Source organism: Anomalospiza imberbis, chromosome 6, assembly GCF_031753505.1.
Source record: "Anomalospiza imberbis isolate Cuckoo-Finch-1a 21T00152 chromosome 6, ASM3175350v1, whole genome shotgun sequence".
Classification (NCBI taxonomy): domain Eukaryota; kingdom Metazoa; phylum Chordata; class Aves; order Passeriformes; family Viduidae; genus Anomalospiza; species Anomalospiza imberbis.
The window spans coordinates 57185417-57197476 of record NC_089686.1 but is presented as its reverse complement, the minus strand read 5'-3'; the positions used below and the strand labels follow the sequence as shown (position 1 = coordinate 57197476).

At 37.3% G+C, this 12060-nt stretch overlaps 1 protein-coding gene across 1 annotated transcript in view; it reads right to left on the bottom strand.

The window, feature by feature from the left end:
• Positions 1 to 12060, bottom strand: part of SBF2 (SET binding factor 2) — a 233166-nt gene that overhangs the window by 61670 nt on the left and 159436 nt on the right. Inside the window, 1 exon segment of the mRNA XM_068194618.1 lies at positions 3139 to 3207. Coding sequence (XP_068050719.1) covers positions 3139 to 3207 — 69 coding nt within the window.

Sequence of the window (12060 nt, the reverse complement as noted above, 5' to 3'; positions counted from 1 at the left end):
GTTCAGTAAAACACAGTGAAGTTATTTGGGAAGAACAGGTAACTGTTTCATTTGTACTCTGCTTTGTCTTGGATAAATAAAATGAAACCTAACATTTCACGAACACAACAGTCCTTCCATACAGGAACTGTGAAGTTGTGTAACTTCTTTATACTACTTCATTGGAAGCAAGAGGAATTGCACTAACAGTGAAGTGCTGCAACATGAAATCCCATCATGATTTCCCATCAAAATGCTACAGCAAACATAGATGGCAAAATATCAGACTGGACTGAACTGTAGACTCTTAAAACTCTACTATACTTTTAGATTTACTACAGATTTTGTCACTGAGAGCTTGACTTGGAGCAATGACACCAATGTACACACAAATGGAACCCTGTGCCACTGTCAGATGCACAATTCCTGGCTACTAAGAACATTGTCCTGTCTCAAAAGGGGTGGGTGAAATGAGATTTAGCAGGCTGCTGGCATTAAACATGGTATTCTGAGAAAAGAAACACCAATAAAACAACTGCACTCTGCCAAGCACTGCTTCATCCTTGGGAAGCATCAACACAATCTTATGGCAGAGGAAAGATAATTCTTCATGGTGAAGCACAGGCTCATGCCAGGTAGAATATATTCACTCTAATCTATGACACGATTTTGAAAACCTTTAGAGAAGCTGAAAGATCCTCCAAAAAGTATCATTTTTTACTCAAAAATAATCAGTTTGCTCAAAAGTATAAGCTCTACTCAAACCGAACCTTAAACTGTTAATCTGAATTTTAACTAACCACTGCAAAGTTAGTGTAATAATCTTATGTTCCGAACAGCATGTCAGTTTGTGTTTAGTATGAATAGTTGTATGCCAAAGTAAGTACTTTTGCCAAAGAATTGTATCTAATGGGACATACCAAAGGGGACCATCACTGAACCTGAGGATTAGATCTGGGAAAAACAAAATTCTTTTTCTATTATGCATTAACAGCTGGCTTTTGCAAGTTAATAGTCAGGTTATTTTAATTTTTAATTCAGGTCAGGCACATTAAAAAACTCATCATGCTTCTTCCACCAAGGGACTCACAGTTTCCTGAGTGTATTTTTAGAGTTAAATAGTTCAGGCTATTATAAAAAGATTTCAGAGAACTTTCTGTGAGAGAAATGGTGTGAGATCTTGGTACTTTTACCAAAAAATACAAGTGTGTAGATGAAATTACTTAAATATATTTTATATTCAATCCGGATTTTTGCTCTGCTTGATGGTGAAATCAAAACTTTTTAAGCTTTTTTCAAAACTCTTGATGCTACATTAAAAAGTCTCTTTTTGTTGTCTTTTTTTTTTTTTTTTTTGCCTACTTGGTCAAACTTTACCAAGGTTGGAATCTAACCAAACTGCTCCAACACCCCAAAACACTCCATGTACCTCTCAAAGTAACGAGCTATGTGGACTCTCTTGGCTATTCTTATAAGCAAAACTAAAAAAAAGAAAATAAAAGAAAGCAGAAGTTTCTTGAAAATGTAGAATTTATGCAGCAGTAAGAATAAAATAGGGAAGAGGGAAATTTCTATAACTCATTATCTCTTCCCTCAAATTAAATATTTGTGGCAGCAGCAAATGTGAAACAACAATTCCACTACTGAAGGACTGAAAACAGAGGGAACAGAGAAAGATAAACTTGGATCTAAAGATGGGAGAAAGTCAATTTGCTGGGATTGAAAAATTTAACATCTCACCATGCTACTTCACATAAGAGAATGAAAATACTCTGTACACTCTTCCCTAAGAGCAGTTATGGGGTATTATGTACAGCTATAAACTAAAACACATTTAAATAAAACTTTTCTACAGTTCAAACTTTTTTACAGTTCAAGAAGAGGAAAAAACCCTGCCACTTCATGCTCCATACATGTTGTTAAGTACTAGTTTAAATAAGAAATGTCAGGAAATCTACACATTTAAGTTTGTCAAAATTGCTCTTGCCTTCAACAGATAATTCTGGTTTCTCTAACTGGTAAAGTTTGACATTTTTTTCTAAAAGCGACATGGCAGAATCTTTTTCTAGTTTAAAAAAACCACAGAAATTGATTAGAACATATAATTTAAACTAAAAATGACCGACTGCTCTTGCAGCTTTTTGTTGCAGAAACCTTGGTTTCCATTCAGCTAAAATAGGGAACTTACTGCATTTCTGGCTACTCATAAATGCCCCATGGCCATCTGCAAGGTGGAAGGTTGCATTTTTCAATTGCTGTATTATTAATGTGTAGATAAGCTGTCAAAGCAATTACTGTTTTGCACTATCACAGTGTACCAATTACCAGTGACTAAGCACTTATTTCCCAAACTGGGTTGTACAGCAACATTCACATTAAACAAAGTTTATTTAATATTGCAAGCAAGTCCACATTCTGAACTTGTCTCCTGAGGTATGTACATCCCAAAAAGCAGGACTGGAGCTACCCAGAACTGGTGAAAACACTACTGTACTGGGGCATTGAAATAAATACAGTCATACTACAAGAGTTCTGCTTCTGAAATAATTACTTACAAAATTTGCATTGTTTACATTTTTGTATTTACTATCATATTGTATTTTGCCACTATCAAACATTATGTACTTCCCCCCCACCCCAAAAAAGAAACCAAAGCAAGAAAATGAAAACAAATACACAGTTAAAACAACCCAGTTACAATATCCTCCAAAATGAACTACACAGAATGGAAACTTCACTTGTACTTTTGGCCAAGTACTTTATTGGCCAACTGTACTACAGTGACCACTGTATTATATTGGCCAGTGCATGCTTAACGTGCCAAATTAAACACAGTACTACTGCAATAAATAGTTCTTACATAGTAACATCAGAAATTATTCTATTATTTTAGTGACTAAATATAATTCGGAGATAATTCTCTAACCCATCATATAGCCCGCATCTCGTTCTGGGTGTATGTCATGACCCAACATCAATAAGTGTCCTAGAGTAATAATGTCCTCATCAGTCTATTTGATGATTTCCATTGACATTAACAAGTTTTAGAATTAATCTTCCTGCCTGTCATGTATCTCCTGTCATCTCTTTCTCCATTTTAACAATGTACGTGATGTAAAAAATAAATACAAAATAGCAGTAGTTGCAGTAGAAACTTACCCTATAGAAGGCAGTTGTCAGGGGCAGCAATGCTGCAGCAATGCTGTATTCTTCTGAAGATGAACAATCCTGCAAGAAAAAACAAGGAAGAAAATAAGCAAAACCATTTTATGCACTGTAATTTCATTTCTGCCTTATGGAGTCCCTCTGGCATCCTTCTGACACACAATGCAATCTTTAATAATTTGATATCATGTAAAGATAACACATATTTATGAGTGTGTGTGCATATATACACACACACATATATATCTTTCTTTCTATCTATCAATCTCTTTTCTCATGGCTTCTCCTGGACAGGTATTGCTGTGATTCTTTCCACTTTAGAAATTTATTAGCCAATTTCTCATTCATATATCTGAAATACAAATTCACTGTCATCGTTTATACATACTAAGGAAAGTTTTCCTCATTTAGAAAACAACAAAAAGGTAGCTTGCTTCCATCTGGGTCAAGAGCAAACCTGATTAAAATGGAAGTGATGTGATGACCAAAGAATGCCCTCTCAAAACCTCTATGTGAAGGAAGTGACATTTATGCAATGTGAAATAATCACCTCCACAGCCTCTACAAAAGTTTGGCACAAGGTTAACTTTAAAAAAAAGATGAAAACCCATTCTCTTCAAGTCTCTGAATGCCTCATTCAACAGTCAAGTGTGTCATTCATGTCTCTCTAGGCAGAGAAGAGTATGCCAAAGTAAATCAACTAGTAATTGTGCCGATGAAAGTCGTGATTTTATTACAGAAGTCTTTTAAAAGAAAGCAGAATTGGAATGTAACTTGATATTTAAAAAACAAACTACTTGAATTTTTATGACCATAAAAAAAAGAACAAAAAATACCCAACAAGAGTTAAAAATTATACTTTAAAAAAAAGTAATCAGATGTTTTTTCAGCAGCTTTTTTTGCCACCACTAAAGAACACAATAATGCACATACTTGTACGGTTGACAAATGTATCACCATTGTGCCCCTGGATGATCAATGGACAGCCAACATTTTCAGCTGAACAATTCATTATAACATTTTTAACATCATTGTTACAGTGGGCACTCTGCAACTCAAACCACTCCTACTAACTGTAACAACTGACCAAATGCCAACATTGAAATATCTCCAGTGTTCCTCTGCCAGACTTTACATTTATGCCTACAGCATATCAGAGTTATCTAAAACACAGCAACTAGCAAAAACCTGGCACCGGCCAATTGTGATAGCAGAAATATAAAATCTGCATTATAAAACCAACAATGTTATGGATTATTAGGATGTTATTTGCATCCATCTCATTTTTTGTTCTTAAATGGCTGCACAGTCATGTGGATTGCAGGTTCAAAACAACAGACCAAAAAAACTCATCACAAGACTATTTTGCTTCTCATCATTTTAAAGTCTATTTTAACCTTTGATTTCTCAACAACAAATCCTTCATCTTCTATTGCTTTAATCAAGCTCACCTAAATGGAATACCAATGTCCATTACAGTTAGATACAGCAGCAGTTAGAAAACTGCTTGCACATAAATTCTGAAAAGGGACACAACAAGTTCACAGTTGTGAAGGTTTATTTCTGCACAGAGTTACTGAGGGTTCCAATGTGTCTAACTCTGCACAAACGCATGAATGCTAACTGTGCATGGACAACAAGAGTTTGGCAAGTGCTCACACTTCATAACACACTTCCAATCTGGTAGAGGAAAACTAACAAAAATGGACACTGAAAAACTCAATAAATGTTCCAGTGATGCCTCTTGGTATTGCAATATGTATATAGCAAACCCAAATTAGTTTGTAAGATCTCCGAGCATAAGGCTAAGGGACACAGCCTCAGCTGCTTTCAATTTTCCATTTCTGCATTATTCCCTATTGTTATCCACATCCTTAATCCCCATTTGGAAGTTAGCATACATATTTTTAGAACTAAAAATATATGATAAATATTCTCACTACTTTTTCACTTAACAAGAACACTTCTCACTTAAAATTTGACTTTTCAATCTTTAGAAATGTGCAACAGCTTTCAAAGAAATACATATCTTTTTTATGTACATGATTATTTATAACCAGGTATAAAATAATCCATCCTCAATTTCAGGTTACCTACTTAATCCCTTAGCTCAAATTATTTGAAAGAGTTCGGGCTTTTATCCAAAATATACATAAAAATATCTTTATAAAAACTGAGCAATGTATCTTCACCTAGAGAGCATTCAATACTCCAAGAGCTAACATATGTCTCAAAGATATACATCATCACCATATAAACAACACATTAGATTATTTTTCCATTCCTTCCTTCAAGTATGAAATTCTCCACATATTCCATGTCAGCAGTACATGGACTTGTAGTATGGAAGTATTATCTCTCTATATTTTTTTTTCTTCTCCTGTATATGACAAGGAATACAAAAATTATCTCAGTTAGGAATAAATTACAACACTGATGTTTTAAGGTGAGTGGAACTAATTAATTGTTTACCTGCATTGGAGCTGCAAGACAGAATGCCACAGTTAAAAGAGATGTTGCACTGAAATCTCAGCTTCTCAATTTTACAGACAAACCAAAGCACTGGAAATGTCATATATGTGTTGTAGGCAATCAATTTAGACCCCTGAAACAATGCAATCCAGCTGCCTTACATATAATGTCTTTACCAATTGTGAAAAATCCTCTTACTGCTGCTACAGAAGTAGGCAAAAATCAAATACCATAAAATAATCAAAGCTTTTCCACCTAATTTGCACAAAATTAAGCTGAAACACATCTAGGGAACAAAAATTATTTTCAGCAAATTAATCACCAAAAAAAAGTAACATCCTTTGACAGTGAAATACAGACTTCCACCATGACACATGCAGAGTACTGCTTTGAATCCATGCCTAATTGAGTGAAAACCTGGCACGTTGTTCTGGCCATACTGATCCTATATCCAGACAGTTGCTGAACTCTGTAGCAGATTGGAAAGGTTACAGGAATTCATGTACACTTAAAATAGCTTTGCTACACTGAATTGACAAGTGAATAATAAATGAGAATGTTTTTCCTTACATCACTTACTTCGACTACGCATGTGAATTACTTTTATACTCCAGTCAGTTTAAATATGCAGCAAAACTTTGGTGATTCCATACTGTCATTAGATTGCAGAGCTGAGAGCATGGAAGCTACAGATTTCGGCTGCTTGGCTAGACACATGGGGCTGATATGGGGGAGCACTGATGGCTTTTGGGATCTGGCAGGTGGCTTAGGCTTCTGGTGCTGGAGGAGAGAGTCAGCTCTGCTCCTCACTCTTGACTTCAGAACAGGCACTGCCTGGAATGCTTGCTTGGGAAAAAAGGTATTGTGCACCATCAGGAACCGCGCACCATCAGGAACCGCGCACCATCAGGAACCGCGCACCATCACGAAGCTGAGATGCCCTCTGCAGTGTGGTCCTAGTGATGAACAGCTAGGAGAAGTCACCCCAGGAAAAGATCTCCCCTGATCTGCTCCTGGACATGCAGGTCCAAAAATACTCTTAAGTCCCCTCTGATATCCCACAAGAGCAAGGCCAAGCCAGTGAAGCACCGTGACAGTGCACAAAAATTACCTCTCTTCCTGCATTAAACAACAACTTACACTTAGGGATTTCTGCTTTCTGTTAGTCACATGATAAAAATCTAGAAGACGTGTATGGAACATCTAGATAACATTTCAGGTGGAATTTTCTTCTTAAATTCATCTTGATAGTCTCTCTCATTAACTGCTACCTGATACACTATCTTCCTGCATTAAAACCCATTCTGCTTTAGGCACTAAGCTTTTCAAACAGACACCACATTTTTAATAATCTGCAGAAATCCGACTATGCCAAAAACCTGGGATCCGATTTTGCCTTCCATTCAGAAACACCACAAATACACTGAACTCCCCACAGGCCTGACTGTCACATGAAATCACTGTAGCATGCAGTGAATCCAAACTAAAAAGCTGAATATGGCAGCACTTGATCCATACCTTTTTGGCAGCACAGGAGGATGCGTGCATGCTCTGGTAAAAACGCTGCTCAACACTGCACTGTCTCTCCTGAGAATAACTGAAGTCAATTTTCAGGCATACAAAGAGCATTCATCACCCTGCAGGACTAAGCTCAAAATGAATCCAGAAAAAAAAAAAAAAAGAAAAAAAAAAGCCAGAAACTTTAGGGTCAGATGTGTTTTTAAAGCACCAACCCAAGAACAGTTAAGTCAGCATGTGTAACTATGTGCAGAACATCAGCTACAAATTACAGGTGAAACATTAGTTACAAATTCAACAGATGACTTCACTGGTGTCAGGTTTTAATCCCAATTCTTACAGAGGTATTATGTGGGCAGGGTTTTACTGAATCACAGAATTTTTATTATTGATGCAGTTTATATTCTGGAAATATGAACTGTCAATCCTGATGCACAAGCTACTACTTTTGTCTAAGGCAGTAAAAGAATTCAATGGTCCAGGCTCAGAAAAATTGTTTTGTTTGATAAAAGGAATAGATTCATCAAGTAGAACTGCAGTGTTATTCATAACCATACCTTAATATTAATGAGGTTATTTTTCATTTTTATTAGATAAGCTGCATAGATTTTACTCATTCATCTACAAATACAAAATTAATGCAATTGATCTATTACAAATGGGTTTTGATCAAAGAAAACCTCTTGTATGTAAACTGATATTACCATCAATGTCCTTTATATTCAATCTTTGCAGAATCAAAAATGCAAGTAAATAAACTGACCATTAATTTAACAACATCTGATTATAACTCATATAATTATATGCTGTCTTGAAAAACCACAGTCCTACTTGGAATTTCCAAAATAACTTTTAAAGGTATTTAACTTACAAGTTTTAACTTCACAGATAAAGCCATAGAAAAAATTACAGAGTTTGTGGAAGTAAATGCCAACATGACAATAATCACTTATAATACCTTTACTAGCATCACATAATTAACTTCACAAGAAAGTTTAAATCTTATTATTGGAATCATAAGCAAAATTGCCTTTTTAGTGAATATTAATGTGCATTTACTTTCTTGCTAATATTCACATAGAGCTTTGCCTAATGAAGCTACCATCAATGCTAGCTACTGCTCTGCTTTATAGTGGGATCAAACTTTTCCTTTGTTTTTGTTGACAAATGTGAAATCAAACCTTATTGAAGCAGCTACAATTTTATTAAGTGGAACACTTCTGGGACCTGAGAAACAGGATGAAAAGCAGACACACTGCCAAAGTCCATAGAGCTGACTACCTGTTGCCTTAAATTTTGACAGAACTATAAGAAAAAATTCAAAATTTGGGAGATATTGCCCTAATAAAATTCTCATTATTTTTAAAACTTCTTGTCTTGACAAGAATATAAAGAGCTTTTCAAAAGTATTAATTTGCAAAAACCAACTCTTCCTTCATAAATGACCCTAATACGTTTTATGTGTCGCTCATTAACACAAGCTCTTAGTTTTATTTTTGTTCTGCCTAAACGCTGGTGCAGGGATTCACAGTTAATAAAACCAAGACAAGGACACTTATTGTCTATGGTTTCCAGGTTTAACATCGATCTGATCTCTGGGCTTTTGATGAGCAGCTTCTCAGACTGCTACCTGGGCTGACAGCAGAAAATGAACACAAAGCCCAGATCACAGACTTGACCCATGCTCTGAAGTCTGCCACAAGTAACAATTTCTTCACCTTCTATGGCCATCACAGAGTGATGCCAGGCCAGAAGACAAAGGAACAGCACCCAGCCCAGGAGAATCCTCACTGATTTGTTTGGTCTTTGTGGTCTTTCTGCCTGATCAGGAGCCTTTGCAATGACCACTTAATTAAGGAACTTTTCCTGTCAGCAACAGGATGCAAGATATTGTAGAGCTGCCATTCCAGGCAGGAGATCCAGTTTTATTTTAGAGGTATTTTACTTCCTGAGGAACTTCATGTTTGTCTTCACCTGGCCCTGATTCATCTTAAGTTTGCCTGCCCTTGAAGCATAGTGGTATAAGGAACAGGATTCAATCAAGGCAGTTCAGATGCAATTACACAAGCACATAGTGTTCAATGATTTTCAAGTTTCCTTTTGCTTTACTCCACACATTCACAAGCTAGCAAATGCAACAGATTTTCCCTATGCAGCCCCATCCTACTCCTGATCTCACAGCAAGTGAAAACAAGAAACAACATTTCACTCAAAGAAGAGCTGTCAAGCCCCCCCAACCCCCATGCTTTCTCAATAAACACATTTCCGTCTAGGCTTGAGGTTAGTCATTTCCTCCTCCTCATTACAAATTACATTAAGGACATCAGGAACCTCAATTTTTATGTGCATAAATTACACATTTGTCACTGTACTTTTCTGTACCCCAGAAGCCTAAAAACATGTAACTTTTTTTGCAAGATACTGATAAAAACAAGAATGCCATCCCTTGCGTCTCAGCACATCTGAGTTTCTTTAACAGAAATGCCATGCATGTTTCTGAATACTGTCATGAGGCCCATGGCAATAAAGTTCAACATACTCAGGCTGTAATCTTCTCCCAAGGAAATGGTTGGGATGCCAAGATGCCTTTTGACTTTTATTTCACAGCAGGGCTTCATTCACAGTGACTCTGTCCAAACCTTAAACTACACCAGCTGTGATACAAGGTCCTGCACAGCAATTTGTAAAAAGTCTTGACAAACAACACTCAAATGATAGAATACATTGCAATTCAGGATAAGAAAGTGATCAATATCCATTAACTGCTCAGTTGGAGGGGGTGATTAATTGATAATATATCTAGGAACTGCAGTGTACTCCTAGAGCCCTGGTAGACCAAAACACTTCTGCAGCCACTGCAAAACATTAACACAGGATACTCTGTAAACTGCTGTACAGGCAGCCTGTTTAATTGAGTTAAGGAACAACAGAGAAATCCTTAAGACATTAAAAGAACTATTAAAATAGATGCCATATTACAGGATAGTCCAGTTACATATTAACAAATCAGTTCACAAGAACACAGGACACATCCTTACTCCCAGCAGCATCTCCTCTCCTAAATTTTAGAGCAAAAGCTTTCAAATATATATACACTTTCATAAACTTTCAAATATGTACATTCACCTTGCTTAATTTAATTTTACTGTTCTTTTCTAAGTTTCATGTGATTTTCCAGTTTCACATACTTTTAATAAAAATGCATCACATCATCAGAGCACATTGTATACAACTTTTACAACTTAACAGGAACGAACTCCTAAAAAAAATTAATTAGATTTATATGGGTATGTAAAGTGATTCACTGAAAAATCAGTTTTTCACTTCAGAAGAAAAATGTTTGGATAGAAATGGAATTTTACATCCATCTTCTGTCATGTAATTGAGCCGACGCTCAGTTCAGAGCAGTTACCAAAAAATTCTGGGTCTAGTTCACCATGGAGAAACTGAATAGTGTCTGATGAAATGTAACTTGGAAGTAGGGCTCACTGAAAATTTTCCACTGAATAGCATGTGATAGCAAAATAATTTTTTATTTATGCTAAGAACCCTCAATGACATCATCTTAGGAAAGAGAACTTCTAATCCCCAAGGTTCTCCCCTTGGGAGACTCAGTCTCTTGCCAACTGATTTGCTGGGGAACCAGAAATAAAACCTTCTACAATAATTCAAAGAAGGCAAGGAACAGGTTTGGGGGAGCTACAGGCTGGCCAGTAGGGAGCACGTCCCCATAGACAGCATTTCCAGACACAGGAAGAACACAAAAGTGATTTAGAACACAAAAAACCAGCTGACCAAGGAAAACATTTCATTTCTTCAATGAACGACCGAGCTGTGTATCTGAGGAAAGAGCAGCCTGTGTTTTGCAGGCTCCTTTGGTACCCTTGGGGACAAGCTGGGAGAGAAAGTCTGAAGGAAAGAGTGGAAAAGTGACTGCACTGTCAGGCTCAAGGTTTAGCAGGCAGGTGGCTCTGAATCCTGTGTTCAGGGCCTGATACTGTGGTGAATGTTTTCTTTAACAACATGGAAAATGGCATGAAATGCATCTTCATCACATTTCTGACCGACATCAAATTTGGGAGAGTGGTAAATATGCTGGAGGGCAGGACTGCTGCTGACTGGCATCACAGCCTGGCAGACACAGACTGAAAGAGCCTGTGTTTACAGAGAAAGATCTGTACAAGGGACAGGGTAACCACATGGAAACATGAACTACATACAGACAGCACCAGGAGCCATGTGCTGTGCTATACACCTCAAACCAAGTCAAAAATCCTAAAACATTAGTCTCACAAAGAGTTACAGCAGGGGCAAAAGAACAAAGCAATTAGAAAGCTTATGGATCTGAACCAGGAGACCACCAGGAGAGAGCACAACTGAAAGAAACCCAAAAAACCTAAATAAACAGATAATGAGAAAAGAGCGTGCTCAACCAGCACAGACAGAAATTATTGGCAAGAAAGCTGCTGCCAATTTTATGTATCTATATCTATGGCCAAAGCAGCCACAGGGCTCTGGCAGGTGCCCCTGGGAACCCAAGCCCATGTTTGCCTGGCTGTAGCACTGCCCCCGGCAGAGGCATTTTCCACCAGCTGCCCAAAATGGGGTCTCTTCAATACGTATTTGACATCTTGCTGCAGGACAGCTTTGGGCTTTTTAAGCCAACCTTGATATTACTGAAAAGCTTTCCTACTCTTTTGGCGCGGGCACCAGATGGTCTGTGCACAGCTGCACCAAAGGACAACACGAACGACACCGACCAGCTGCTCCTGGAAGAAGTTTTCTTGGATCAGAATTGTTGGTGCAGCCCCATTTCTGGATCCATGAAACAAGTGTCAGCTGCTGGAAGAGGATATTTCTGGGATGACCTGCAATGGCTGCAGAATTTCAAGGATGACAAGTGGCGTTTTGTGGGTTTTTCTGAGG